A 15,218-nucleotide genomic window follows, 5' to 3' on the forward strand; every position below is an offset into this window, starting at 1 on the left:
AAATTAGTCAATGAAACTTAGAAATCTTGTAACCAAATTCGAAAAAAATTATTATAAGCGAGGTAGTATCAGAGTGGTCTGAATTTGCGCTTTTTTGAAGCGTTTGCGCACTATTTCTTTTTTTTTAATCGGAATTTTTTTTTGGAGGGAGGATCATTCAGTTGGCGCATTTTTACTGAAAAAAAATGGAGGTTTCGGCGCATTTTCACTTTTACAATGGCGTAACTTAAAATCAAACATCTGGCAACAATGGAATATATACAAAACAACAATTTATGACCTTAACGTTGGAAATCTCTAGTTCTAGATTTCAAAAGGATAAATTAAGAGAGAGTATGTCTATCAACCATTTATTTCAGCTATAATTTCAAAATTTGATACACAAATTTAAAGAACATACAGGAACTAAATAAGAGGCACAAGAAACAATTAGCACAGCGATTTAAATCAGTATCTACACATACAGAAAAATCAGCATGTTTTCTTATTGTTTTTTTTTTTTGTATAGTGTTTGTGTTACTTTTCCCTTTTTGCATGTTTTGTTTATTTTAGGTTAGTTTATTTGTTCTTTTCCTTTTTTTTCTGTTGGCAAAGGCTTCCAGAGATGAAGCTGAGATATTTGGACTTTTAATATTATCAGTGACAAAAAAAAAGTTTTTTTTTGTTATTTTCTGACTGTCTTATTAGAAAATTAATACCCGTTTTATATTTTATTTTGTTTTAATTTTTCCCAAGGTAATACACTAATGGAATTGAGGATGGACGAATATGCTAAGCAAGCCATTTTATTCCAATTATCCAAAGAAAATTATTCGCGTCAGTTCATTGAACTGTTTGATTATGCTGACATGAAGATGAATAGTGTCAGAAACTCTCAAACTTATCACAATTAGATGAACCGACTCGTTTGTCAATTCTATACCGTTACCACCAATTCCCAAATGAAGTAAGAAAATTTATCAAGAGTGAATGTCTACGGGCCGTAAGAGACCCATCTTTTCCTATAAGAGCATACGTGGAAATACTTATGACAACAATAGCATCAAAATCCATATTGGTCGGGCCAACAAATTCAACGATTTGTGCAACATACCACACTAGTCCCTACATTTTTCAGACATGGTATCGATTTGGATTTAATTTGAAAATTGATGCAATGGATCTCATGATAGCTAAATTTGGTGCAATAGATCTTATGGTAGCTATGGAATAACTAAAGACAATAAACAAGCATTAACCTTCACACAAATTCCTACATAAAATTCAACGATTTGCACAAAATACCCCATTAGTCCCTAAATTTTTCATACAGTCCTTTGATTTTGAAGTAAAAGTAATCAAAGTTATCCCTCTTACCTTCAGCAATATAACGTCTAATTCTGAATATCTCATCCCCTTTATGAGCACCGGTATAAGTTGGGGCAAAAATGGTCCCAAAACATCTCGACACACTTCAGCCAAATTTAGCCAGAATTCACAAGCTTCTAATGCAACTTCGAGGAGCATCACAAATGCTCGACATACATTTTTTCGAATATCCGAGTCATTGTCCACTGCCAGAAGAATAAGTCCCTGAAAAACGAAAAATTAAAAAGAATTATATCTCTATTAAAAAGAATTATTTTAGATTGCCTAGAATTACCATTAGATTACCGTTAGATTGCCTGGTAGATTTCAAAAACAAGAAGAACAAAAGGGAATTTTTTTCGTAAGACGATGGAAATCTATTTTGAATGAATATTTCGGCCCTAAGTCCAAGGGCCGTCCTCAGCAAAACTTATTCAAATAAGCAAATATTCATTCAAATTAGATTTCCACTGTCTTACGAAAAGAATTCCCTATAGTTCTTCCTGTTATGGATGTTGGTGATGGAAAGGCAGTGTAGTCTTTGTCACTATTTGCGTCTGATAGATTACCGTTATATCGAATCAAATGAAAATCGATTTTAGCTTTGTAAATTTTCGTTGTCTCTTCCACCTTGGACGAAACAAAATAGAAATCTAGAAAAACGAGTATAATATTTCAAATAAGACAGTCGAAAACAACAAAAAAGTTTTTTCCCTAGTAATAATAAAAGTCCGAATATGTGGGCTTTACGTCCGGAAGCCTTTACCAACCGAAAAAAAAAAAACTAAACTAGATTGAACAATACAATTACAAATAAAAAACAAAACACAAACGACAAAAACTCACACCTTAACGATGTCCATTATGAAAATATTCACCATGCAATAGCACAAATACAAACATAAGTACGTCAAATATATAAATTTCATTAAACCGGATCAATTATTTTAGATGGTGTATTTTTTTTTTCTGCCTTAAAAGAAAACGAAAAAAAAACGGATATAATATTTCAAATAAACAGTGGAAAATAACAAAAAAAAAACTATCTTCACTAATAATAATAAAAGTCCGTATATTTTGGATTTACGTCCGGATGGCTTTACCGACAGAAAAAAAAATTAACCTAAATTAAACAAAACATATAACGAAAAGGAGAAACAGAACAACCCACAATCGAAAAAAACACACCTTCATACAAAGCAAACATAAGTAGGGCATACACCACTTAATCTCATTAAAAAGAATCCGGATCAATTAGTTTGGATTTTGAAAATTATTTTTGTTTCTTCTGCCTAGGTCGAAATCAGGATGAAAATGTAGAAAATGGGGCATAACATTTCAAATAAGACAGTGGAAAATAAAAAAATAAAACCCTTAATTTACTAATAATAGTAAAAGTCCAAAAATATTTCGGCTTCATGTCCATCAGAAAAGGCCTTTATCAACGATAAAAAAAAAGCCACCCTATTATTTAAGAATTGAACTGATTAATATGCATGGAAACCTGGGCTATGAATTCGGAGTCGTGGAGTTGAAATTTAGTCAGTTTTTGCTGAATGGGGTTGGTATATATTGAAAATGTCTGGAATCAGAGTCGGTTATAACTTATAACCGAATCCAGAGCCTGGATGAAAACTATCTAAATATAGATAGATAGATAAGTGTATTTTAAAGCCAAATATACAGCCATGAACACAGTACCATAACATAAACAAAAGACACAAATAACATAAACTTTGAACAGCGATCATCATAAAACGCTTAAATGGAAAACTACTTTAACCTAATACTAGTACTTAGAAATTGAAAAAAAGGTCCTTGAAACAAACACTTAACACTCAGAAAAAGGCATAAGTAAAACATTACATTTACTTTGTACTGAGATTTTTTTATAATTATTATTTTGTTTTATTTGACAAAATTTCCAGATACCTTGCTACTCTACAAATAAACTGAGGCAACGTACTATTTAAGACACTATATACTATATAGAACTTTGGATTATCCCTTTTGAGCCAACCTATTTAAAAAAATGTCCTTTTCTTTTTCATCATTCCCTTAGGCTTATACTCCGCCACGCAGCAGCACCTGTTCCCACTCTTCAGGCGACCGTCTCGGGACACGTGAGATATGAACTAAATTTCTTTTCACTTTTCTGAAATTTTACGGTTCTAAAGTACCAGCATATTTATGTCATTTTTTTTTACAATTTGTGTTGATTTTATTATAGTTTTTCAACGATTTTGTACATTTTATTAGCACGACATAAAAAAAACTACAGTTCTGGCATGTGAAAGATTTTGAGATTTTTTTTTTACTTTATTTTTTTCACAAAAAATAGTTGACTGAAAAAAATAAACAAAGAGAACCATACCTCAATAAATGCATCAATATTAACTATAAGTGCTTGAGGTCTTGACAAGACGAACTGGTTGATGCAGGATATGGAATGTGACCTGATTTTATGGGTAGTATGGCTAAGCAACTGAAGGAATTTCGGTATGAGATAATTCAGATCATCGGTCATCGTGAGGTAGTAAAAGTCATCGGAATCTTCACATATTTCCTTCAATACTCCAAATGTTCCCTAGGAAAAAAATTTAGACTTGATCAACTGAAATAAAAAATCTGAAGAAAAACTGAACGAAAAAAGGAAAAGAAAAAAGAACAATAGTCGCACAGTTGCGTTCTGGATTTACCAGGCTTCATTTCTAAGAGAAATCTCGTTGAGTGTGGACTCCTTCTACACTCAAAGATTTTGTGGCATCACCCGTGCCAAAATTGGTCAATAGTTTCACATCACGGCTATAAAAGATATCGTAGTTTGAAAGCCAAGGGCGCATTCAGGATTTTAGTTGGGGGGAGGGAGGGGAGTTACAATAAAAACTAAAAAAAAAACGCTCAAAATTGTTTATATGCATTTTTTTTACATTTTCACGAGCCATTTCCAGGGGGGGGGGGGTCAAATCCTCTACCCTCTTCCCTAGACACGGCCTTGTTCAAAGCATAAATAATAAGATACCAAAAATAGTTGTTAAAACCAAAATTATGTATGGTGGAGCAAGACATCTAAAAAGAAAAACAATTCCTGCATCCAAAGGCTACAGATTTTGAGACACTAGACATGAAAATTGCTAAATGAAATTTTTTCATCATGCCCAGATTTGTGGTACCAGTTATGACAAAAAGCTCAATATGCAAGTCATAGCTACACAAATGTCAGTCTCAAAGCAAAATGAAATGAATCAATTTTTAGAACAAAAAATAGCTATATAAGGTGAAACAAGCAGATTATTTACTCAATAAATCGTCAATTTTTTTTTTTAATTCTCCCTCTCCTTCCAAAAAAACAATACTTCCAGCCCTGCATGTAGGTTTTGAGGCATCAGTCATATCAGGATTTCCCAATAAAACATGTTCCTATCGCTGCAACAAAAGGAAGTCATAGTTTAAAGGAAAATTACAGGAAAGAAGAAGAAAATGAAAAAAAAATAAGGAACAAAATAAAAAAGTGAAGCTAAAATTTAACCTACTTCACAGACATTATAATCAGTTGAGTCCAGTAAATTACTTAAAGTTGGTAACAATTCTGGCCAGCATGAGAGTTCGCCTCTTGATGCTATTGTTGTTATAAGTATATCTACGTATGTTCTTATAGGTAAAGATGGGTCTCTTATGGCCCACAGACATTCACTCTTGATAAATTGTCTTACTTCACTAGAGAATTGGTGGTAACGCTATAGAATTGACAAACGAGTCGGTTCATCTACAAAAGACACGTGTTAAAATGCTCGGTTATAATTCTAACAACAAAACAGTAAACAATAACAAGAGCTAAGAGCTCATATGGCACTTGTGACGAGGCGAGAAGAGCTAAGAGCCAAGAGATCATATGGTATGAGCTCTAACAAAATCCTATGAATCAATAGATTGATTTAAAAAGGAAAATAAGAAGCTTAATGCCGGTCAAGATTTAAAATAAGAGCTCTGAGTCACAAAGTCCTTCTAAATATCAAAATTCATTAAGATCCGATCACCCACTCGTAAGTTATAAATACCTAATTTTTTCTAATTTTTCCTCTCCCTTTCACCCCGCAGATGGTCAAATCTCGGAAAACGACTTTATCAAGTCAAATTGTGCAGCTCCCTGACACGCCTACCAATTTTCATCGCCCTAGCACGTCCAGAAGCACCGAACTCGCCAAATCACTGAACCCCTCCCCCCAACTCCCCCAAAGAGAGCGAATCCAGTACGATTCTGTCAATCACGTATCAAGGACATTTGTTTATTCTATCCACCAAGCTTCATCCCGATTCCTCCACTCCAAGTGTTTTTCCAAGATTTCCCCCTCCAACTCCCCCCAATGTCAAAAGATCTGGTCGGGATTTGAAATAAGAGCTCTGAGACATGAATTCCTTCTAAAAATCAAATTTCATTACGATCCGATCATCTATTCGTAAGATAAAAATACCCAAATTTTCATGTTTCCCAAGAATTTAGGTTTCCCCCTCCAACTCCCTCGAATGTCACAGGATCTGGTCGGAATTTGAAATTAGAACTTGAAAGCACAAGATCCTTCTAAATATCAAATTTCATTAAGATCTGGTCACTTTTTCGTAAGTTACAAAAACCTCAATTTTCAAAATTACCCCCCCCCCCCCCTCAATTCCACCAAAGAGAGCTGATCCGGTCCAGTTATGTCAGTCACGTATCTTAGACAGGTTTCTATTCTGTTTCTGTTCGGAGACCAAGCAGGCAAAGCAAGACAATGCAAGGCAACAGGACAACAAAAGAAAAAAAAAATTAGAATTCCAAGTACTGACCTTTCTTTATTATAGCTTTCTTAGGCGAAATTGGTTGAGTGGAAACAATTTTCAAATCCGCTTAGTTCCTAAGAAAAAAAAAATCAGAAGCGCGAAGTCTTTTCCTGAAAAAGCCTCATTGAAATCATGGCTCAAATAAGATTTTTTTTTTGAAAAATCATTTTCTTTTTTTCTGTGGATAGCTTCGTTTTTTTTCCGTGTCCTTATTCTCCCGTATTGTCAAATAGAGACGGTTCAGAAACTTACATATCTGTACGATATTTTTACATATTATTTCTCCTTATTTGAGTTCCAGCAATTTCAATTTAAGAAACTCATTGATCGACAGCATGAGAAAATATTAGAAAACGTGGTAGTTTGCAGCCAGTTGAAAAGCAGAATAAATTTCAAAGGCAAAGGCAATTTTCACATTCAGCCGTGTCTTCAATAAAGTTTTTCAGGCAAAGCTGGTGTACTTTTTTAATTTTTCAGGGCAACTACAATGAAAAGGCCTTAACTAATTATGGTGTTTGAAATGGAAAAAGGAAAAATTATGAACTTGAATAAAGCTAATAGATTGGTATTATGTGAAATTTTTTTAGGTAATTGGGGGACCACTGTTATTTGATTTGAATTTTGAATGAGGGTATATTTGTTTCACGTCTACTGGACTGCCCTTCTAAAGAGCCTTATGTCAGGCACTTGACAAGATCAGAAGAGTATTATATTGTAATGTATACTTAGTTCAGTAAAGCACTAGGTATCAGTCAAGGGCCCTGTTTCTATATCAAGCATTGCTAAGATTAAAAAAGAAAGTGGAACGAAACTTGAATTGGCTTTCACTACGTTTGTTACTAAAGAGAACCCGTCCATCAGCAATATGGACACCCCGCCAGAGATATTAAAACAACATGCACGATTCGTAAGGTGTTCAACTTATGGCGTGCTGACACCTTCCCTCCCCCCACGGCAAAATAAAGTTTAACATTCTATTTTTCACTGATTTTATTTTCTTTGGCCAAATTGAATGGAAATTTGGCCAAAAAGAATGGAACTACAATTAGTGTTACAAGGATTGTAGACAGGCAGATACACAGAAGAAATGTCTCAGCCGAAAGCACAGAACAATTTTAAAGAATTAACTTATTCATCTTCTGGATTGAAAGTATAAAACTTTATAGAAGAACGTCTCTTAAAGCACAAGAATATTTTAAAAGGGTTTCACTGTTTGCTTCACACTTATCCATAGAATAGTGAAGAAAGTAAAGAGATGAAAGAGCCATTTTTGAAGTTGATCGAAATTTATGAAGAAGATTTGGAAAACAACACCTTAAACGTTTGATGGCGGAAAGAAAAATTTGGCAAAAATTTCTCTAACGGAACAAGGCACACCATGTCAATGCAACTGATTTTCTAAATATTTGTGGCAAAGCAATCTCTCCGAACATCCATATCTTAATTAATATTTTAATCACTAGACCTGTATCGACCAGCACAACTTCGGAGAATCAAGACATACCTAAGAAACGTGACGTAAAGTAGGCTAAATGGCTTTGCCAATCTCAATGTCCACAGGGAAATTCTAGTTGACACAGACAGTGTATATATCCATACTGACGAAGACTCAATTTTGTTTTGTAAGACAGCTAATATAGGAAGATTGTGTCAGAGTAAAACGGAAAATCGTATTTAATTTGCTGGGTTTTATCAATCATTCTTATAGTCCCTACTCGAAACTTGCATCCCAAGAGCTAAAATAAACTTTAAGTAATGCCTTAAATTACCGGTTTTTCTGAGGATTTTTTAAAGTTTTTTGTTGATTAGCCCGCACTAGACATCACCACCCTTACTTACGGCAACTTACGTTCATTCTAAGCTTGCTTTCATTCACTCTTTTCATTTTTCATCATTTTAAGTTCCCTTCTCTTATGGATTTCTGCTTGATTTATCAAAATCATTTTGCTCAAACTAAGAGTTTATGCAAAATCTTTTGGATTTTACTTTTTGGTTCTCGTTTGGTTTGAACTTTTTGCTTTTTATGCAAAACTTCCTGTTTTCAATAATATAATTCAAAAGAGGCCATTAACCATTTTTATTTAAAGGGCAGGTAATAATCTTGTCAACAGAAAAAAAATCGGCTTATGTAACTTAAAATGCATTATGGTGCAAATATTAAATATTAGTGGAGAACACTTTCTTTTTGATTTTTTCAACTTTTATCATGACCACATTTATGGACAAGCAGGGCTTTACCGTATGCAAGGTGCAATACATTAAAACAGATTGGACTAATTGACAGTGTTTTCAGATCTGTTTTGAGGTAAAGAATTCTCTATACTTTTTTACTGATACTGACAAATGTCCTTAGAAATGGAGACACAACCTAGATTTCCCGGTACCCACAGGTATATCTTGTGGAGACAGAAAAGTGATCTATTGCCAAGAGGGTCAGTTTCCAAAAATCAAAGACAGAGAGAACACACACAAAAATCAGTTAGTCAGTCAAAGATCGTGCAACCCCCTGGTTTCATCTTTGGAGGTAAAGCTATAAAGAATATTGATTAATCCCATCTCCTCAAAAATATATTTTCACCATCCATTCACGCGGTAGATATTCTCGAATGGGTTTGTTCCTTCTGGGCAAGAAAGCATGGTGAAATTATACCTTCTATGGACACAATGCCATCCATCTCAATTATACTTCTCTACAAATTTTACAAAAAACTTGTTCCCAAAAATGAATGCCCGTGTTCTGCAGAGCTCATAGAAAGCTGTTTATACTCCTCCAAAAGATTAATAATACGGCTTCTAGAGATATAACAGGGTGTCAATGGATATTCTTCTGAGTACCCACCATTCTTACTAGCTATATACTAGTATCACCGTTACGGTAGGTAAAGAAACACCTCACAAGGGATAATCAATTCCTATGTTTAGAAAGCCTGATTGCACTAAAGTCATTACTAAAAAAATACTACTGTTGCCAACAATCTATGAAAAGGGGTTGAGCCTTATATCTCGAATCGGCCAAAAAATTGTTATAAAGGGTATTTTCAATTACAACAGCAGAAAGAACTTGTTTCCCAAAGAGCAAGCTTATGAAAAATGCTGTTGCACTTATGCTATAAATAATTAACGCTTAATGCTATAACCTCTTTTGTTCTAGAGTTACTTTCGATTTACAATCAACTCAAAATCTATTATAACCAAATTTTCATGAGTTTTAGAGACCGAAAGCGTTAAGTACAGGTCTCCCCCACAGTCAAAAGTATAGCGTCTTTTCAACAATCGACGGTTTAAAAGGCGTTTTATATATTTTTTTGCTAATCTTCAACATTTTGTAAAATGTCATAAAATATATGCCATATTTCCACGACCTTACTGCATAGTTCTTTTGAAGGACGATAAAAATTCTTCTTCAATAATTTTATTAGGTTCTTAAAAGTTTCCTCTAGGCTTTCATACAAGCCTAGATACTCATGAAAACGCCCAAAGGTTTTTTGGGGTTAGGATGCACATCCATAGACCAGAAGCTATCGTCAACGCAAAAGTACTGTATACACTGTTATTTGATTTAAAATTCAATGCATGAAAACGATGCATTTTCGCGAAAGAAAAGACACAATTTTAGAGACCAGAGCGGGCATAAGTCGAATCCTCTAAGTTAACAATCTTAAACCAAACAGACTAAATTGAATGAAGAAATCCAGCACAAAAAGAAAAGGAAAAGGCCATTAATATGAGTTGTGGAACCCTCATTTAACTCCCCAAAACAATTAGTAGCATTGCCTCTTCAATGAATACGCAATATATTTTCAATTGAAATTATTCTTTACCCGATGGTCAATATATTTGAAAGAATGAATTATTTTAGTCATTTTATGATTATTATTACTTCGCCATTAGTAAGCATATAGATACAGTAAACCCTGGCAATGGGGTTTTTGGACAAGCAAGATCCCCTTTCCTACTTTTATCAGGTTCACTCTATATATAAAAAAGTCCTAGCTACATTTTTTAAGTTTAGCATTAATCGGCAAATATAAAATGGCGGGCCCAAAATAGGTCTGTCGAAACTGTTTTTGAAACATAACCACAATATCACTTTTCCTTCATGGCATCCCCTTCTTAAAAGGGGATGCTTAAAGTTGAAAGTATACAATAGTTGTTCGTGTATAGTAAGTGCTCTTCATAAATTGTTTTGATAAACATAGTTATGTATTTATTTTAATTTTCTCTATCTTGTACTCCGTCCCTATGAACTATCCCTAGCTCTAAGAACAACAAGCAGTTTGCAAGAATACAAAGAAACAATATTTTATTGATTAAATTTATATTAAAATATAAAATAAAAAAATGTTGTTGTATGTTGAGTCAGGAAGAGGTTCTTTGGCAGAAGCAGAGGCCACATAATTGCACAGCTTCAATGAGCAGTAAATTCGTTAGGTGAAGGATGAGCAAAAAATTGAAGCAAAATTGATTAAAATTTTTTTGAGGGTTCTATTTTTTTAGTAAAATATAAAAAGGGGAGCAAAAAAAAATATACGCAAATTTTACTGATATTCTATTTAACTTGAGGTTTAGAACCCTTGTTTTTTTTATTTAAACTTTAAAATTATAAGAAACCAGTTCTGCTGCACTGTCTTTTTATGTAAATATAAGCGTCTATACACAAAAAGACGAATGCAACAGAGAACAGGCTTATACAGAGAAATTTACTTTCCGAAATTTACTGCCCAGCTACTTCATTATCTAGAAAAGAAAAGAAAAGTCAATCATTTGCAGACAATAGACAATATGTTTTTCCGAACTAAAAAATTTATAAAAGGATACATTTTGAAGACTGGCTGAATACATTACAAGAGCGAAAACCTCGAGATGGTTGCTATGTCTGGTCAAGACCTTTTTTCTTCACGTATAATTATGCTTGCTATTAACAAATCCTTTTAGACTTTCCTGGAACATTTTGTGATATAGGAAAAGCACAGATACAAATGTGTTCCTAAAAACTGAATTAGTCAATAAAAGATAAATGGTAAATGTGAAAATGAGCACTACCTAAGGAGGGGCGGGGGTAGCATGGATTAGTTTTTGGCGGAAAAGAAATTTTCTGGGCAAAAACTTACATGGGTAGATAAGGTGTGATTTAAAAATTTACATTTTCTAAGAGCCCCACGGAAATAAAACCATCGAAAAAGTGATGAAGAACTAACATATTATGCTATATATATATATATTATTATAATTATGCTATATATATTATTATGCTATATATATATATATATATATATATATATATATATATATATATAAACTGTTTTGAGACTAGAATTGCTAACTGATTGCGAATGCAACTGTTGTGTGACCATGGCCTTGAGGAAGTGAGGTCCAACCCACGAGGCAATCCAGATGTTACTGGTTTCCAATCAGTCTAAAACCGGTTCCGAATGAGACCCCAGTCATGGTCACAGTTGCGTTGCAGTACTGTCCCAGACATTTTTGGGAGCTACCGCGTTGATATTGTACAATTATTTTGGCTCTCAACATGTCAGACCAGGAATTAAACATGAAAGTAGACTAAAAGTAGACTAATATCATGATTGTCAAAATGGCTAGTATACAATAACTGAGCAGCTAGGGGTTTTTAGTTTAAACTTTAAGGAGAAGGTGGAGAAGAAAATCGAATTGAATCATAAGAATGTATGTGCATCCAGGTAGTCAAAAGAGCACATCTCCAATATCTTGGTAATTTCTAAGGGTATTAAGTTGAAACCTTCAATCATTGGTGAGGAGGGTGTCGAACAAAATCAAAGTATACTATATACACCTAAGTAGTCGAAAGGGCGCGTCTGCAAAATATCAAGAGCGGCTAAGAGTATTTAGTAGACGCTTTCAGAGGATGCTGGGGGATGATTCTAAACTAAATCGAAAGACACTATGTGCATCCATTTCGTCAAAATGATGAACCTATAATATAACAAGAATCGCTTAAAGTTGATATAATATAACAAGAATTGCTTAAAGTATAAAGCTGAAACCTTCGGTGCATGTTGAGATAAATCTCGAACAAATTATCAAAAGAAAGTATCCGCAACATGTCACGAACAGCTTTTGATATTCAGGAAATATCCTTAGGAAATCGGACTAATACAGGTGCTAACAACGGTTATACGGTAGTCATACTTGCACTAGGGAATTAACTCACATGTTTTAATACAGAATTATAGGACAATAACCTTAATTTTTCTTTGCGTATGCTGATTGCAGTTGAATGATTATGTTCTTAAGGAGTTGTGTGGGTTCTTCATTGCGAAGTTTTTTTCAATAACTGCCCTTCCTTGTTACCTCTGTAAAATTTCAACATATCTTTGTTTGGGTTTTTGCTTTATGTGGTTAAACCCACCTTTTTTTTTACCTGATAATAATTTGGTATTATAATTATTCTATATATTTAAACTATCACAAGAGTTGAAATATAATTTCGGCCTTCTTGAGAAGTTGTCTTTTTAATTTGTGTAGCCTTCAAACAACGTATGGCATAAATAAAGCTGATAATTAAATCACACAGTAGCTGTACCAAAAGCTACTGCTCTACTGCACCTCTAAACCCAGACTGATAAGCCTGTTCTCAACAACCTGAAAGAATTGCTTCTATCAAATCTACCCTTTTTACATAATTGGACATAAAATATAATCTCACAAACATCTGATGACATCTTAAATTTGAGATTGATTTGTACCTCTAGTATGTGTTGAACCTCTGGTAAGAGTTCTGAAGAATGTACTTCAATCAGATGTTCAATTCCACCAAGCAAGTATCTCTGAGCTCTTTCTCCAAATGGAGCGTTAGTGAAGCGGCAAAATAATTTTTTGAAGGTTGTTAGCTAAAAAAAAAAGTTTATTAATATAAAATCACACTAAATAACGAAAAAAATTATGACATTTAATTAAAAGTAGACTATCTCTCAATTTTCTAGACTACCTTGAAGCATAATTTCTTGATGTTTCAGCCAAATCCTTAAACGAATCGTGTGAAGTAGGAGCTGCAGAATCTACTGCGGTGCTTCTTGTGAAGCTGCAGAGCTTTTTTCAGGAAGTTCATTGGCTGCATGATAATATGATGTTGCACAAAACTCCATAATTGTTCTCAATGAACCTACAAACTGAGGAGGATCCTTGTACCAATTTCTTTTGCAGCTCAAAAGGGATATCATTATACAACCCTCCGGTGGAAAAGTTTCATCCATCGGGGAGAATTTTGATAATTCCAGAGTTTATTTTAGAAAGAGGAATTAAAAAATATTATCTACCAATCAGCTTCTCGCAAGCAGTGTAATATGAAAATAATCCATAACGTTCAAGAGCTGAGAACAAGATTGATAAGGACACTAAAGCCCATGTGCTTACGACAATAGTTACGACCGTGTTTGGAATTTCCCACCGGGAAAATATGCAAAACTGTTACTACTACTAACAACTCATTATTGCAGCAAGCTGACTGAGGCCAGCACACCTAAATACCCTCTATCTACATCCCAATTTATTCAAAGTCTCCCTCCAAATGTTGTTTTTAAAGGAAGAAAATAATTTTTATGGACGCTAATCTGAAGGGAAAGTAGATTGGTCTGATGGCTTAGCAACGTAATTTCAAGTGTAAAAATTTTACTTTTTGGTCTGAACGTCCCTTAACAGTTGTTTAACTGTTACCGCTACCGTTTTAGCACGGTTAGCGTTTATAGTTTTCAGTCCAGCAAAATCATGCTTTACCATTACATAATATTGGAAACATGTGTTGTGATAATAATATTAACACAGCCGACTTGAGCGCCTCTTATGGGTAATCAGATTGTTGAATATGTAAAATATGACAGCTGTTCCTTGATTCTACCCTTGGAGATTTTTCAATCGTACTAGATCAATAGGTCAATTACGGTTGCTGTTAATACTTTTTTCTTTTGCTACAACTAAATCACGGTTGCAATTAGGTTAGGTTAGATTGGAAACATTCGTCATATAATACGAAAACACCCGAGATGACCACCTTAATTAATCTAATAGCGGCTAATTGGATTAAAGAACATAAAAAATACGACCAGTCGTCCTTGTTTAAACTAATAGATTCATCTATTTTACTAAATCCAAATAGGCATTTTTGATCGCCGAAACTACAACTGTACACCTGAGAACATAAAGCCTTTTGACTGGTAAGTTATTTAAACAATTTTTGACCAAATCAAAAGGCCATACAGTATTGATTCAAGCATAGACAAACAAAAAGTATAAATGTAAAAACGCTGTGACACAAAACTTTACTGGGTAAATAAATCACAGAATAAGAACCGATCAGATGTTAAGGTTTTTTTTTGTCAGTTTAAATTAGCATTTGACCTAATAACCAGCATATTGGATATGGTTAGGTATGACTTTCGGGACGCTGGATTATTAAGGCCATGATTAAGTGAACTGATGGAACTCGAAAATCCATGTTAAATTGAAAATTTATTTTTAAAAAGTACTCAAGTATTCGATGGCGGAAGATGCCGCTTTTAATATCAGGCCATAGCTTCTTGAAGATGCTACAAAATGTTTGAAAGGATTTTGCTCTATTTTCTCTAATTGCTTAGAAATCTTAGAAAATGTCTAGGTCTTTTTGGCAAGTGTACTCGATAAAGGATATTGCTTTTAGAACAAAATCGGTACTATCATGAGCAGAAGACAATAACCTGTAAGATGATTGGAACCATTTTTCGATTTATTTTCCTGTTTTCTAACAGTCCCCTAGAATATTTTCAGCTACCTGAAATTTTTACAAGTCGGTTGCCAGAAAGAATCGTTTCAGATCGCCGATAATACCCCCAAGAGACCAAAATGATAAGAGATAAGGTTAGATAAGAGATGTAAAGGTAGGTAGGATACAGAAATGAGAGTGGATTAAAACCTTTTCTTTATAATTTTACACAGTAACAATTAATTGATTGATTACTTGCATCACCAAGTATTTTAATACTTTGAAGCCAAAACTGATATTTAGTAGTATAGAATAGCACAGAACTTTGCAATGGAACAAT

The 15,218-nt window shown here is 33.8% G+C and overlaps 1 protein-coding gene and 1 long non-coding RNA gene across 2 annotated transcripts; both read right to left on the bottom strand.

Moving 5' to 3' along the window:
* Positions 1-354: 354 nt before the first annotated feature.
* Positions 355-3,920, bottom strand: LOC136024619 (transportin-2-like). The gene is made up of 2 exons (XM_065700050.1): positions 3,722-3,920; positions 355-1,572 (listed from the first exon to the last, which is right to left on the bottom strand). Exons 1-2 carry the CDS (start codon positions 3,872-3,874, stop codon positions 1,264-1,266), a joined length of 462 nt encoding a protein of 153 aa, XP_065556122.1. The 5' UTR covers positions 3,875-3,920; the 3' UTR covers positions 355-1,263.
* A 6,531-nt stretch (positions 3,921-10,451) lies between these two features.
* On the bottom strand, positions 10,452-13,107 carry LOC136024925 (uncharacterized). Its single transcript, XR_010616979.1, has 2 exons — positions 12,891-13,107; positions 10,452-10,902 (listed from the first exon to the last, which is right to left on the bottom strand). It is a non-coding gene; the product is annotated as an uncharacterized LOC136024925 (long non-coding RNA).
* Positions 13,108-15,218: the final 2,111 nt, after the last annotated feature.

The sequence above is a fragment of the Artemia franciscana genome, chromosome 3 (assembly GCF_032884065.1).
Source record: "Artemia franciscana chromosome 3, ASM3288406v1, whole genome shotgun sequence".
Lineage (NCBI taxonomy): Eukaryota > Metazoa > Arthropoda > Branchiopoda > Anostraca > Artemiidae > Artemia > Artemia franciscana.